A 16,992-nucleotide genomic window follows, 5' to 3' on the forward strand; every position below is an offset into this window, starting at 1 on the left:
GAGTTCCCAGCTAACAATCATTTGAAACTGAAAATTATACAGAAAGTAGTAAGTAGGTCAAGAAACATTGTGGCGTGATTGTTTCCGTTCATGGCTCGAAACTACTCTTTATAGGGGGTGAGAAAAATCATGAAAATTACTGTATCTATAGAGGAAAAATGTTGAGACGTATAAGAATTTTTTTTTGAAAATATTGTATCCATCGAGTTATTCGTTGATTGAAAATGCTGTTTCCAAATTAAACTTTTTGTTGAGGAAATATTTTTGGATACAAATGAACATTATGAGATTTTAATAACTCACTTAGGTATCATAGGGGTTACGATAGGGGGGGTTGAAGATAAAGTTTCTTCCTCTAGTAGTGGCATTCAACATATTTTACGTAAAATTATGAAAAATCAAAATTTTAATTTACAAATTATTCGAAGACAGAATATACTGTATAAAGTTTTGAATACGTGAGTGGTAAAAACTATCCCAGGCAAAAACATTATGAACTTTTAAACAAAATATTGTTAGCTATGATTTTGAAGCTATTTAAAAGAAAAATCTTCTAAATTATATGTGTAAACTCAAATTTGCAGCAATTTTAGTGATTCTTTGTATCTTCTACTACTTTTTTTGGGAAATATTCCATCCATAGGGGTGGTTTGTTGAAAACGAAACATCTTGATCACTTTTATGACCTTTGATGTAAAATAATATTCATTTCATAGTTTTAGATCTGCTAAAAGAGTTAAACTTTATGAATAGGGATTGTTGATTTCAATCAAGTCTACCGAAGTTTTAATAGACGAATGGGGTACAAAAAGGGCTCAGTTAACGTCTGGTACTCTCTTTAAACCAAACTCCCTCATAGGCAAGTATATTTTATTCGTCCAAGTAGGACTACAATTAAGGGCATCTGTCCAATTTATAATGATTCGATATATATTTTTAAAAGTGTCTATAAACATAATAAATTATAATTTGAAATTGATATTGAAAGAACTATATCTGAGGAATGTATTCTCAACATCATGGGGCATACCCCACTTTCTAGCCTTCAATATATCCTGATTTAATCTCATTGCTTCCCGATTGTAGCTACTAATTTAAGATTTGATCAATCACTAAAAATTGTGACAACTTTATCGCAAATATCGTTTTCATTATCTATTTCTGTAGTTTTAGAATCATTTATTTCACCAAAAGAAAATATTATACTCAATACGTATCTCTACATTGATTTTTTCAAAACTGGTCCTGGAATTTCTAAGTTTGATTCTTGTCCAATGCTTGATGTTGTGTCATCATGAAAAAAAAATGTCAAAGATCAAATGAGCTGTGGAAACACTATAAAATTTATGATCAATTTCACAAATCACCCTGTAAATCGATGGATTAATGGCCCTGTAGACGGTCAAATTTGTTTGTCAAACTTCATGTTTTCATCAAACAAAAACGCATACGATCAAACCAATAGATCAAATAAATTAATTAAACTTGCCCATTTTTCAGTTTTGTCCTTGCCGCGAAGTGACGTTCGTGCGTTGTTATCATCTTCTATCGTTATATAACAATGAGTATCAATACAGATAAGACGTTTTTGGTATTAACACTAGCACTATGTGTGAAGAAAAAGAGAAAAGGTCGTCAATGGTCTAGACTCAGTCTAGAGAGTGGTTGAAATTACGGGATAAATATACGCACGAAAATTTGTTACGGGAAACAGTGCGATCAGAACCAAATGACTATGTAAACTTCCTGCGCATGGACCATAAAACATTTAAAGATTTATTAACATTGCTAAGTCCTCGCAAAGCAAAGCAGGATACCGTTATTCGTAAATCTATACCAGCTTCGCAAAGATTATCTATAACCTTGAGGTACCTGGCTAGTGGCGCCGATTTTGTAGACCTAAAATTTCAAGCCTGCATAGCACCACGTACACTGAGCGGCATTATCATTGAAACTTGTGTAGCAATAAATGAAAAATTAAACAATATACAGGTAAGATTTTTATTTCAAAATTACAAAATATATAATTTAAAGTGAAGAAAAATTGTTTACAAATTTAGCTGCTGTATCAGCTTCAGGTTCGATTAGATTATTTCCATTTGTTTGCAAGTCTGAAATATGAATCATCACAGGTTGCTCCTTATTGGACAGATATGCTTGTTCAGATGGAGTTTGTGAAATAGAAGATGGGGTGTACGGAATGGGTGATGGAGTGTTCCAAGTGAGTGCTGGCTGATACGGATTAATAACTACTGAATGTCTATGAAGGTTTCCTTCTTCTCCTTCAAAGAGTATTTCGTTTATGAAATTTTCTGCCAGACTTCTTTGTTCTACAGGCATGCGCTCTAGCTTCAAGGCCCAGTTTCTTGCCATCACTTGATATTCATTTTCAGGTTTTTTGAAATGGAATAATACAGGACAGGAATAATAGATGCTGAAGGTGTCAAAGGTGATTTTGTTGATGTTGGTAGTTTTGATGATGATTCTTAGAAACCAAAACAATATCACAATATCAATATCACATATCACTTTACAAAAACCTGAGCATTCCGGTTCCTATTATTATAATTATAAGGAAACACACAGCATATGGCCATAGCTAATGCAAATTATGAATTAATCATGATTGATGTCGGTACAAATGGTAGATTGTCAGATGGAGGAGTTATTTGAAAATACAAAATTTTGGAATATGTTTGAGAGCAACCAGTTGCATATTCCAGAGCCACAGGAATTGCAAAACTTTAATAAAAAAATGCCATTTGTATTTGTGGGCGATGAAGCTTTCCAGCTTCATCCAAATTTTATGAAGCCCTTCAATAAGCAGGTTTCAAATGATAACAGAAGGATTTTCAATTATCGTTTATCCCGTGCTCGGCGATTAATTGAAAATGTATTCGGCATTCTTGCGAGTCGTTTTAAGATTCTCCAAAAACGTATCAAATTATCTCCTACAAAAGCTAAAATTGTAGTAATGGCGTGTTGTCATTTACACAATTTACTAATGAGACAAAAAAGCTACATTAGGATTGGAGAAGTAGACATGGAAGATTGTGTTACAGGGACTGTCATACAAGGTTCTTGGAGAAATGAGTCAAATCAATTGTTGAATATCAAACGTACACGGGCTGGAAATAGCGCTGCATTAGCAAAAGAAGTGAGAGATGATTTTTGTGAATATTTTAATTCAACGGGTCTACTCCATGGCAAAACAAATGTTTAGAGTAGGTAATCGTATTTACTGTACTTGTGAGAATAAAATATATTTATTACTTGGTTAAGTACAAAGTTCCTATACTGTTATCTTTGTTCATATATTGTTGATTATAATATTAAGTTGAATTATGTATAGACCTACTTTGGACATAACCAATTAATAAATATTTTTTATTGTAAAAATTGAAATATTATGTTGTACCTATTTGTAACAAAATTACAAGTTGTTTAAAAAAATATTCTTTCGAAAATGAATTTTTATTTGCAAATGAAAAAATTACAAATGCTTAGAGTAGAAATTCAAGCTCTTTGTAGTACCATAATGAAGTTACATACAGTTCATCAGTACCAGATCCAGAAAGCATAGATTTTTTCACGCTTGAAAATTGTTCGTGAAATATTGATTTTTTCTTCTTCTTCTTCTTCAGATCTTCTTCAGTGATGTTCGAGAGAGACACTTTCAATAAATCCGTCATTTTTTTGGTCGCATTCATTCTCTCGTTTTTATCCATATAGTCTTTTGATTTTATTCTCCACAGCATTCCTAAATTCCTAAAGAAATTATTTTTTAGAGATGTTGCCGTTATTGTGGTCTTTCGTCGCAGTCCATGGTTTCAAGGCGATAACTGAGATCTTAAATGACAAACACCGTTGCACACTATCAAACAGGTTTGTCAAACACACCGTCAATCAAAATTTCCATCAAACAGGTTAAACATTTACATTGTTTGACAAACACGTCAAACAAGCTCGCACACTTTTAAAAAAATTTGACAAACTCGTTTGTCATACTAATATTTGACAAATAATTTGACCGTGTACTGGGCCCTTTAACAGTAAAAGTTTTTCATCACTCATCCTGTATATTAATTACGTAACTGCTTATTAACAATTAATGATATTTATAAATAAATATTATTTATAACAACAATCTATGGTAAATTAGAAAACATACCGAATATTAAAGTCGTTTCCTATTTCTATTTAAACCGAAATGGAATGTTCCATTATTGTTAATGATGGGAGTAATGGCACTTGAATAATGTTGACAATTAATTTAGAAACTGAAGATGAATTACCATAAACAACTTCATAAATAAGACAAGTAACTAATTTAATTATATTACTAATAAAATATTAATTATCTGTAGAGGAAAAAAATGCCAAAACCAGTTGTACTTACTATTCAATTTTATAATCAAATTTGCAGATAATCCTTTTGAGGTTATAAATAGTGAAGACTAATACTGTTGGATGGATGGAGAGTTTTATACAAAAGATTTTGATTTATTTAAAAATCCCATAAAACGTGTACAAAAGATTGAGTATGAGCACGCTAATGCTTTCACATTAAGAAAAATTTATGTTTTTCGGGAGCAAAAGTACAATTAATGTTGACTACGCCCAACATAAGCCAAATAGAACCTGAAATATAGCTCATTAATTTTGTTCAAAGAGAGTTATTCGAGAAAAAGATAAACGCGTCCTTGAGAGAAATGTTACTTTTAATTCTATAGTCAATAAAAAATTTACGTAATTAAAGTAAGGGTGCAGTTATGCAAAATATTTTTTATTTACTGGTTTTTATCTTGTAACATAATAACTGTTAACTCTTATACATAGGCCAGGAGCCAGCGGTAAAAAACGTTGTGGAATTTTGTTAAAGCATATATTTGAATAGAATACGGTTTAAATTGATTATTGGTAGATCTGTTGATATTTTCAAGTAAATTCATGATCAATCATATACATGCAACCCCTCCAAATTATCCTCTAATCATATGAAGAATCTCAACGATTCTTTTATTATTAAAAATTCTTCAAAACTATATATATAATGAATTGAGAACATTTCGTCCTTAAATGACCGAAAATTTCAAATATTTTTTACAGAAAAGTTGCTTCTTTTATTTAGTTTTGAAAACAATTTCATCATAGATACACTTTTATTTATATTTTATATGAACTTTACAGAAATACATCACTCGAAATATAACCATTTCAGTTAATACGGAACTGTAATTAACCCAAGCGCTTTTAGGTCGTTTATCACGATAATGTCAACTGACTCTGTGACGGATAGTGTATACCTATTGCATTTCCAGACCGCAACCACTTTCCTGATCTCACTTCCTAGTGAAATCTTGAAAGAAAACGATTGTTCCTGTTAATAAGATCTTGATATGTTTTATAAAAGGGGTTTTGTTCAAGATACCCTCGTCGTTATCTGGAATTTGAACATTTAAAAGCAATTGTGAACAATTGTGAACAAAAATAACTTGAATATATCTAATAGTTATATTCAATAAACACAACTTTAAATCCCAGAATGTATAAAAAGTTCCCTAATCTCACCTAGAGATGTCAGTACTTATTGACTCTTTGTGAACATGGATAATTTGAACAATGAATAAATTTTTAATATCTTCTTAACCTTTCATATGAGCATATTTTGTTTATTATAAGTCCTAAACATGAATTCCTCCACAAATGATCTACTAACGTTAAGTTTGACATTCAAATTATTTAGAAAAATAAAATGTCAAAGTGGCTGCACTGGATTTTAGACTGGTGTGTTACGAAACGCCAAGAACAACCTGACCACAGATCAACCACATCTTTAGATAGCCAACTCGAGTTCCCGTTTAAGCGCCATCTCTTGGTTCATCTGTAGTACATGGAAACAAGTTTTCTTCTCTCTTTTGGCGGCAAATTTCAAATTCAAACCAGTCATTTTGCTAAGCAATTCAATAGAGTTTTATCAACCACAATGACGCAATATTCCCGTCAATATTATCAAGAAAATGATGATGATTCTTTTTGAGTACGTGGAAACGCCGATCTCCAAAGTCACTATAGACTCAGATAATGTATTATTGGATTCATATAACACCATCTGAACTAAAAATCAGTTGCCAACGCAATGACAAGAGTCAATATTGATTCCCATGATAAAACCATCAACAGATCTCAACTCATGTCGTCTCATCTCTTTAACATATACTAATGGAAAAAATGATTAAAAAACATACTTCGGCCTTTAGTAGAACATAAAATGATTGATCCAGCTCAGTCGGGAATCAGACCACATTTGCGATGTGTTATAGATGATCTCGCCCATCTACAGACATTCATTACAGACCAAAATCAACAATATTCAACAAAATGAGAAAGTACAACTATCAAGTTAACATGTTTGCCTTAATACAACATATCCTAACGATAGATCATTCAAGGTGTGTATTAACAGCCAAACTTTCTCGAAATTTCATCCTAAGGATCAGTTTTGAAACCAACGCTCTTCATAATAGCCATAAATGACACGAGAAGCTCTTCAAGTAAACCTCCAATTCAAATCTCTGCATACGCAGATGATCTAATTATCTTTTGCACCGGTAAAAATAACCAATATCTTTAGGTGTGTAACCCAAGAAAAAATTTGGTTCTCATGGTTGATAGGTTAACCTGGAAGGACAAACATTTTGAAAACTTTGGTTCACCTTCAATGAGGAGCTAATGAAAAAACCCTGTTACAGGTGTACAAATCTTTAGTTCATTCGAAATTAGATAATGGAAGCTTTATATACAGTTTTTCTGAAATCATGTATCATTAATCAAATGAACTTCCTCACAACCTGATAATTTAATTTATCTTCTGATGGATCGTTGATGTAACATCAATAATTTTGCCTTTAACCTCCAATTACTTCCAACAGTTCCATCACTCTCATAATCAATACAACTTATCTAATCCTGTCCTTGTTAGAAAAAGCAATAACTAAGATTTAAAAGATCTGTATACATATTCTCTAAGCATGAAACACAAAGCGGTATAATGGAACAACGATTACTGACTATTATCAAAGGATCAAACGACATCATCTAGCATCTTTCCAATACTCCAATCTGGATACTTTGGAATGCACTTACAGATCAAGCTACAAAAGAAGTTTCGGCTGCTAACCTCCACAGAAACTTGATACAAACATAATTCTATCAACCATCCTGGTGTTACCAATCCTTCATTTTGGATACTTTGAAATGCATTTGCAGATTGAGCTGCAAAAGAAGCTTCGGCTGCTAACCTCCACAGTAACAACTCGGTACAAATTTATAATGACCACACAACTAACATAAAATCCAAACAATGGAGAGGTAGTGGAAAACGTTCTGAGCTATGACCTATAGTTGCCGAAAACAAAACGGCAACATGCACAGAATTATTATAGAGGTTGTAGGATCTTAAAACGTAAAATTTTGCCCTGCGTAAGTATAACTGAAGCTGAAATATATAAATATAAAAGTTGAACCAAAAAGTAAATGGGATCGAAATTATAAATTTTGGTTAATTCATGTGGTACTATTCGACAACCTCTATAGATCTCTCCTAATGGTTTCAAATGACGATGTATAGTATCTTTAGAAGGTCCAAGAGAGTTTGATAATCGACCAGTGCTGCTACTAAATTAATTTTCTACTGCTTGTCTTGTAACCTCAATATCTACCTTAGGTGGACGACCTGAATGAACGAGATCACTGACCAAGTTGCAACACTAATCCATATGAAATTCAATCGTCCATCGATCTCCCATGAGTTGTAGAGACTCAGTTGAACGCAAACTCTACTGACTCACCTACTAACAAGTTGTTCACAATGCTCTAATAAACGTCTTAGCCATCAGCTAATAAATTCGCACCTAGACTCCTAAAATGTCATTTGAAATACATTAATCTATATAATGAAAGATAAATTCTTAATGTATTTGATCCAAACAGTTTGTTAATGTTGAGGTGTCGTAGTTGAAGCTAATAGCTGTATCATAACTGTACGATGTATCAAAAACAATGGATATACAAAAACAATTTGACACCTCAAAAGATATCAGTGATAATTAATTTGACTGACAGAGAGCTATCCATTAGATCGAATGTTTATTTCTTGTGGTTATCTGTCTTTTTTGTTCTAGGTTGGAGCAGAATGAAAAGACATTACAACGGATATACTGTTTCTGACAGTGATAGTGAGCTGGAGCCGTTGATCATTAACCGCGGTCCCTATTTCGATACAAGTGTTTCGAAAAATGTGACGGCATTAGTGGGAAAAACAACTTATCTCAGTTGCAGGGTTCGTAATTTAGGAAATCGAACGGTGAGTAGACTTCTTACCCTAACGAGAATGATCAATAATTGAATTAGTGAAAATAAATAAACTTGTTTTGGTTTTTAACAGAAGAAGTTGCTTATTAGCAACAGACCTCCGCAAAGGGCGTCCGTATGTTTCCAGACAGATGCTTTAGAAATCTGTTATAAAATTTTTTATTATCAACTTCCTCGGATTATTACTAGTGAAAACTGACTTTTCGATGGAACATTCACTTTTTTGTGGTGTCCACGTTTCATTTAATATGACCTATTTATTTTATCAGTTCATGACTTACGACTACCTTTTGAGCAATCTTAAATAGCAAGTGGTTTAAAACAGTAGAACAATCCAAAGCTGCTTTAAATGTCCAAGCAATCCTGTGACGATTAGACGCACTATTTATCTGCGGTAACCTTAATTCGACGCCGTGCTCCGGAGCTTTGTCTTCAAAGAACATCTTTCCACAAGGTTTTGCATTTATTTCCATTAAAGATTCAAATGACACAAGAGCTTCTTCCAGAAGACCTTATGCCAATAGGATGTTACAGATTGTTCATGATAACCCCGATTTTCATGAAAAAATAATGAGTAACGAGGCACGTTTTCATTTGAATGGATATGTATGAATGTCAATGGAGAACCCTCAAATTATTCATCAGTTACCTCTATATCCATTAAAAGTGACAGTTTGGTGTGCAATTTGGTCAGGAGGAATCATTGGACCTTACTTCTTTGAAACTAAAAATGTCAACTACATATAATCATACAAAAAAATATTCTGCACTGCATTTTCAACATCTCCTTCGGATCACGTCAGATCTGAATAAATAGTTATCTAAAGGTTCAAGGTCCAAATTAAATGTTGTAGAGTCCAATACCACCAAGCTCTTCGATCTAATTTCGCGTAACTTTTGTAGTATGTGGTTTGGTACTACTGTTTTGTAGTGGAAGAGCCCACTTTTGTTTGTATAAACCCTGGATATTTCTCCGATAAAACCTCATATATTCGCATAGTTTCCAGGTACCCAGTAGAGGCTTAATTTAGCATCAAGAGTCCAGTTTATGTGAAAACAAAACGATACCTATTTCATCTATTGTCACCGAGCCACCCCTAGAGATCAATATTTCTTTTTTATGACCAATTCTATATACTACAAGTTTTTTTATAGATTCCCACCACTTTATTTGAATATAGATTGCTTAATATTATTACCTATGCTTTTAATACTTTTTTTACCAAACTTTTTTACAGATGTGGAGAGATTTCCCTTTGAATTTTTTCCCCAGATTCATTTTCCATTAAATTTTTAAGTCCAATATGATTCCTGGAAGTTTTGGCTTTCATTTGATAGGCAAACTTCTTATCCATTTGATTTATTTGACGTCTTATTAAGATTCACTTCCAGTCCAGTCTTCTAAAATCTTTTTCGTCATTGATTATTGTATGAGTCTCCATCCGAAATCAATGATACTAGGTATCAATGATTTAGTTGTTTATACAGGGTAGGCTGGATGATGCTCTACTTCCATGGCAGGCACTTTCTGAATGTAAAAGAGATCAGTATCAACTGCATCTAATGCATTTTGCTCTGAAGCTGGATATCTTGAAAACTTGGTGTATGCAACACTTTTGAATACCAAAAACGAAATGATCGATAGAATAAACTTTAATTATGACGTTATAAGGCAGAATCTTGGGATACTCTCCCAAGTCCGAAGAAATATCCTCTGCAGACTCAGAAAATTTATAAAAATTCGAGTTGAAACTTTTCTTTATTTTTATTTGATAACTTGTAGACTAACTATATTTCAATTTTTTCCTTATGTGAGTAACAGGATGTTCTGCAGCTCAATTAAAAATATTTGATTGTATTTCAATATCTCCTGTGAGTAATTTCAATTTATGATAATTTTTTTCAGAATGTGTCTTTATAGCGAACGGTTTTTATGGCATGTACAACTATTTCAAACTTTACATTTCTCCTAAATAATAAATTTGAACGAAGAGTATCTTTTCGTTAAAAAAATGATTTTTGCTGTCTTTAGATTGTACAAGTTGTCCCTGTAAAAGTTACGGATTGGCAATCTTTTTATATCACGTCATTTATTCACTTCACACTCTGAATTTATTTGTTACATTTGACGCCGAACTATTCTCGTACTATTAGGGCAAAAACGTAAAAATTGTTTTTTATATAAAAGTGAGGTTAATAAAAAAGATAAAAGTCACTCTTGAGGCAACTCGACACCATTGTGCTAAACGGAATGCGATGGAAATCACCCGATTAAGTTCAATTTATCTATCGTCGAGAGAATTGGCAACCGAGCAAAAATTTTAATGGGACCGCCATATTTTATGCAGCTATTAGGCCATTAAACTTTCACCGTAATAGCCGTCGTCAGGTTGAGGAGGTAGTGAGATTTTTTTAAGTTATCTCTCATTCTGCAGGTGTGTGTTACGAGTTTTTAACTTAATTTTAAAAACATGATTTAATGCGACAAAAAATTTCGAATAAAACATAATATCGTACGGATACATAGCAAGTAAACTCTATTCAAGAGCTTCAATACTTAGCAGGTGTCCAGGATGTTGTGTGAATAAAAAGGAAACAGAGAACCGTGAATCAAAATGATAATGAATAAAATTTTAACAAGTTTCTGGAAATTTGAAATAAAGAAGTTGGTGGAAGCGACAGTTGGTACTAAATAAGAAGCTTCAAGCTAAATTACTGATATTTACGAAACCAAGTCATACTGCAAGGCAAAATATTTGGAAAAAAGCCCATGAAGAAGACATACTGGTATAAAAACTTTAGAACCTGTTAATTGAAATTTTCCCACAACTCTCTCGCATTGTAGCTGACAAAATGAAAATTGTTATGATGATCGCTAACATTCGTCACAGATAGACACAAAAAGAAGAAGAAAAAACGTACAAATAACGAAATTTATACAAATTATATAATAAACAAAAATTAATAGACGTGATTTTGTCCAAATGGCTACAATAATAAGTAAATCTGGAGCGAAAAGTATACATAAGATACATAAAGAAGATTGGTTCTTAGAAACTACACGTAGATAGAAAGAAAAAAGAAAATACAATAGAAACTGGCTTCTTGAAATCTTTGCGTCACCTTTGCGTAGTGTAAAGTGTAGATGTAGTCTAGTCCTGTTAAGTTTAATCCTGAAGCAGTTGCGTTAAGCTCCACGATATCTGAATTCTCTCACTTTGAATATCCTGACGTCCTACCAGACATTGTCAAAGGTTTTACTGACATACAAGAAGATAGCTCCAGTAATTTGGTTTTTGTTAAATCCTGATGTCGCATATTTTATCATTCTTAAATATGGCTTGTCTTGGTCCTTGTTGTTTGTCCTCGACATGATCATCTCCGTGTCTTTGCTCCAAATTCAAGTTATCTGTTGAATCCTGAGGTGGCATAAATCATTATCCTCAAGTATGGCTTCATGAATCTGAATTTTTCCTATAGCAGCAGTCCAATGGTTTCTGTTTCTTCTAAGAATTTCTTCAATACAATCTTCTTGCTCGTAACGGAGATTAATGGACTCTGAGTTCTCCAGACCTCCAGATCCTTGTTGTTTGTCCTCGACATGATCGTCTCCATGTCTTCGCTCCCAGTTCAGAATGTCTATTGATTCCTGAGGTGGCATGATTCATTATCCTCAAATTATGGCTTCATGAATCCGAATTGCTCTTTCAGCAAGAACCTGATGGCTTCTGTTCCTTCTAGGAGTTCCTTCATGGTGATTCTCTTCGTTATCTTGCTCGTAAAGGAGATTGATAGTCTCTGGGCTCTCCGGACTTCCAGATCCTTGTTGTTTGTCCTCGACATGATCGTCTCCATGTCTTCGCTCCCAGTTCAGAATGTCTATTGAATCCTGAGGTGGCATGATTCATTATCCTCAAATTATGGCTTCATGAATCCGAATTGCTCTTTCAGCAAGAACCTGATGGCTTCTGTTCCTTCTAGGAGTCCCTTCATGGTAATTATTTTCGTCATCTTGCTCGTAGAGGAGATTCATAGTCTCTGGGCTCTCCGGACTTCCAGATCCTTGTTGTTTGTCCTCGACATGATCATCTCCGTGTCTTCGCTCCCAGTTCAGGTTGTCTATTGAATCCTGAGGTGGCATTATTCATTATCCTCAAATTTGGCTTCATGAATCCGAATTGCTCTTTCAGCAAGAACCTGATGGCTTCTGTTCCTTCTAGGAGTTCCTTCATGGTGATTCTTTTTGTTATCTTGCTCGTAAAGGAGATTGATAGTCTTTGTATACATGTCATCAACTGATTCGATTCAATTTCCAGCTTTTAATTGTATTGGTTCTCATGCGGAACACCCTCTATATCTCAGTGTGAGATAATAAAACAGAAGTACAAACGAAAATATATTACTATCCTTTTCAATCTTTCTCGATTTCTGTTTCGGTCTATTGTTATTTACGTTGCTCTGAAGAATTTTTAGTTATAATAATGATCTGAGACTTTGTTCTCGCCCATTTCAGTTTGTGATTAAGTTTCTACCTCAACCTATCTGAACGAACATCGATAAAATCGATACGCGAAAACATTTCTCTTTGAAATAATCAACATAACCGCCCGCAGGAATTGATCTGGTCTAATATTCAACGAGAAATTTTAAAGTTTCTATGTTAAAATATCAGATTTGCGAAAGAAAGGGTGACTAGACAGGGTAGTGCAGAGAAGAAGACTCGAAAAAAGACACCTTAGAAATAAGAGAATGTTATCAGTGTGGAAAACAAGTCCACTGGGCTGAATATTGTAGAAAACCATAATGATTTAGCACCCCTAAAGGAGTAGCGACGTGAATCAGTGTCCATAGTTCATATCTACACCTTCTTCGTTATTTCAAGCCCCATATTTCTATTTTCTGTCTCTGCCTGACAGTTTATAACTCTTACTTTTCCTAGGTCATCTTCCACCTGTCTTTTCCTACGAGTATCTAGCGTCTAATTTTCTTAGGTCATCTTCCACCTGTCTTTTCCTGCGAGTTTATAACTCCTACATTTCTTTGGTTATCTTCCACCTGTCTTTTCCTACGAGTATCTAGCGTCTAATTTTCTTAGGTCATCTTCCACCTGTCTTTTCCTGCGAGTACCTAGCGTCTTATTTTCTTAGGTCATCTTCCACCTGTCTTTTCCTGCGAGTATCTAACGTCTAATTTTCTAGGTTATCTACCACCTGTCTTTTCCTGTGAGTTGAAAAACTTCTAATTTTCTTAGGTCATCTTCCACCTGTCTTTTCCTGCGAGTTTATAACTTCTAATTTTCTTAGGTAATCTACCACCTATCTTTTACTGCGAGTATCTAACGTCTAATTTTTTTAGGTCATCTTCCACCTGTCTTTTCCTGCGAGTTTATAACTTCTAATTTTCTTAGGTAATCTACCACCTATCTTTTACTGCGAGTATCTAACGTCTAATTTTTTTAGGTCATTTTCCACCTGTCTTTTCCTATGAGTTTATAACTCCTACATTATTTAGGTTATCTACCACCTGTCTTTTCCTGCGAGTTTATAACTCCTATTTTTCTTAGGTCATCTTCCACCTATCTTTTCCTGCGAGTTTATAACTCCTACTTTTCTTAGGTTATCTCTCACCTGTCTTTTCCTGCGAGTTTATAACTCCTACTTTTCTTAAGTAATCTTCCACTTGTCTTTTCCTGCGATTTTATAACTTCAAATTTTCTTAGGTCATCTTCTACCTGTCTTTTTCTGCGAGTATCTGACGTCTAATTTTCTTAGGTCATCTTCCACCTGTCTTTTCCTGCGAGTTTATATCTCCTACTTTTCTTAGGTTATCTACCACCTGTCTTTTCCTGCGAGTTTATAACTCCTACTTTTCTTAGGTAATCTTCCACCTGTCTTTTCCTGCGAGTTTATAACTTCTAATTTTCTTAGGTCATCTTCCACCTGTCTCTCCCTGCGAGTATCTAACGTCTATTTTTCTTATGTCATCTTCCACCTGTCTCTCCCTGCGAGTATCTAACGTCTAATTTTCTTAGGTCATTTTCCAACTGTCTTTTCCTGCGAGTTTATAACTCCTACATTTCTTAGATTATCTACAACCTGTCTTTTCTTGCGAGTTTATAACTCCTACTTTTCTTAGGTCATCCATTTTGTACTAGGACTTCCAAGATTTTCACCAGAAAACAATTGATTATTAAAAAAAACAAGCAAATAAGTCACTGGAAAATATTATAGACATCATAGCAAGCAGATAAAATGTATTTGAAAGGTATTAAGACGAATCAACGAAGAAATTACAGCGAATGTAATAGACTAAGTAAATAATAGGAATACAGAAGAACCGAGGAGGTATCATAGTGAAAATGGACGAAAGCACCGTAGAGGCAGACGGGAACTAAATTACTTAAATAAATTAATTGTATAACATGATGTTGTTCAATTCAAAGGAATGTATTGAATTGTTGATCAATACTAGCGCAGTGTTCAATCAACTGAATGCAGTCCGCATTTGAGTACATTACACAATTAATATACAATAATATATTTACATACGTCTGGCAATTATATTTTATTTTGTAGGTTATGATTCACATCACATATATTAGTAATTTTCCAATCGCTTTGTTTCGTTTATTTCTATTTAATTATATTAATCATTGTCATTTGGAGACAATGTATTGTAGAATTCATCCCTAGCCTCAAAACTGCAAGATTTTTATCTAGTTTTAAAAATAATTGAGTGTATCGGTTGATCAACAATATAAAGTACTTTTTCTATTACTATGAGTTAAGTACGTACTTTAAACACACTTTCGAGTGAATCAAACTTTTTTTTAATACACTAGTGAGTGAAGAAAGCATTATTAAAGTCTTCGTAGTATAGAGGCTCACATACGAAAAGTCCCGGGTTCAAGTCGCACTCATTCCATTTCAAAACCGACTGTAGTCGTTTCTTATAAATAAAGTTGTTGCGATATTTAATTCAATATCTCTCACTCGCTCCACCCCTGTCACAGAATGCATAAGACTTTGGTAATACAAGGTGTTGAAATAAAAGCTGTTTTATTAGGTTATGTAGAACTAACTCCAACCAAGCAGCTGTATAAGGAAATGGGAACATAGATGGAAAATATTGAAGAAGGAACGAGTAGGTAGAACAGATGTGGATAAAAAGGAGCTGCTGCTTCAACGTATACAACATGTATTAAATAAAACTATACAGAAATCTGTTGAATTCTATCCGTTCTATTCCTTAAAATAAATATGAATTCATACGAAAATAAGAAAATAAGAAAAAATTTCTTTTACTTCTCAAACTTCTTTCCTAAGTTATAGTTGTGAAAACTTATATTTAAGTATATTTTCTAATTTAAACATTTAAATACTATGAATTTTTGATGGATGATGCTGATTTACTTCCTGTAAGTATTTTCAATTCAATTCACTTCATGTAAAATGTAGATAGAGGACGTTTTAGATTCGATATGTGGATTTTATTGAATTTTTAGAAAATAGTAGTAACAAATCAACTTTTTATGAAACGAATGTTATAATCAGCTACTGGGCCATAATAAGTGGACAGAGAAATATTTAAAATATTTCAATGACATGTTACAGCTTTTATACGACAAAGTCCCTCAAGACGATTTAAGATGATCAATATCTGAGGCACAAAGATGAAGAGGAACCACAACACAACAATTTGTTCGAGAAGGTATCTTGAGTATCTTCAGATAGAAAGTGATGGGGCTACAACTTGACACACGCTAGTCAAAAAGGCTGAAGGTGAATGCAAAAGATGTTTAGTGTGAATTTAAATACGAACAAGTTAGTGTTTGAGAGTAATCGTTGTTTTCGTGAACGATGTTTAAATGAATAAAAATAACTTTGAACAACCGAAGCTTTCACAAAACTTCTGTGTTTTGGTAGTTCAAGCCATTTCCAGAAAATGTAAAGTAGATAGAAAATAAATGTGATAGCAGATTACACCCAACTGCGCAAAAATTGATGAAAATCTGGATAAAATCTATGAAATTGAACGTACAGATCTTGAGGGAGAATTAAATTTGATATTCAACACCGTGTATCAGATATTCCATACGTATTTCGTTCAAAGCACTGGTACAAACTGATCGGAACTAAAAATATTCTTGAAATAAAATGACTCTACTTCAAGCTGAAAATAAATAACTAAACCATTCCCAAATCGTCCTAGAATAATTTTCGAATCAGTTGTAACACAAAATTTACACATGTAAATTACAAAACAAATTAGTACCTAGTCGGAAGCTTCGTTTCATCTAATTGTATCTTTTCTGTGTGCGTTTCCTGGATAATCTTTTGATCTGTTATATTGTCCACTGGAGCTGAATTTAAACAAACATTTATTTACAAAGGTACAAATCCCGAATCCCTGCAATTCATAAAGATAAAGAATGTGCTTACTTAATATGTAAATTCATGTTATAAAAAATGAACTTGTTCTAAATGAAATCTATTATTAACTAACTAACACGAATTTTCTGTCTTAACCATGAATATTGAATTGAAATTGGTATAATTAATAAGAAAAATACATCAACTTCTATTGATGTAGTCACCAAAGGAGTCAGCTATGTTCGAA

General features: G+C 33.3%; 1 protein-coding gene across 4 annotated transcripts in view; it reads left to right on the forward strand.

Moving 5' to 3' along the window:
• The window catches only part of LOC130446338 (cell adhesion molecule 4-like), a 255,314-nt gene that overhangs the window by 136,035 nt on the left and 102,287 nt on the right, over nucleotides 1-16,992 (forward strand). For all 4 annotated transcript variants that reach the window (XM_056782532.1, XM_056782535.1, XM_056782533.1 and 1 more), the window contains one exon: nucleotides 8,184-8,365. In XM_056782532.1, coding sequence (XP_056638510.1) covers nucleotides 8,184-8,365 — 182 coding nt within the window. The remainder of the gene's footprint in view (nucleotides 1-8,183; nucleotides 8,366-16,992) is intronic.

This window comes from Diorhabda sublineata, chromosome 7, assembly GCF_026230105.1.
Source record: "Diorhabda sublineata isolate icDioSubl1.1 chromosome 7, icDioSubl1.1, whole genome shotgun sequence".
Classification (NCBI taxonomy): Eukaryota; Metazoa; Arthropoda; class Insecta; order Coleoptera; family Chrysomelidae; genus Diorhabda; species Diorhabda sublineata.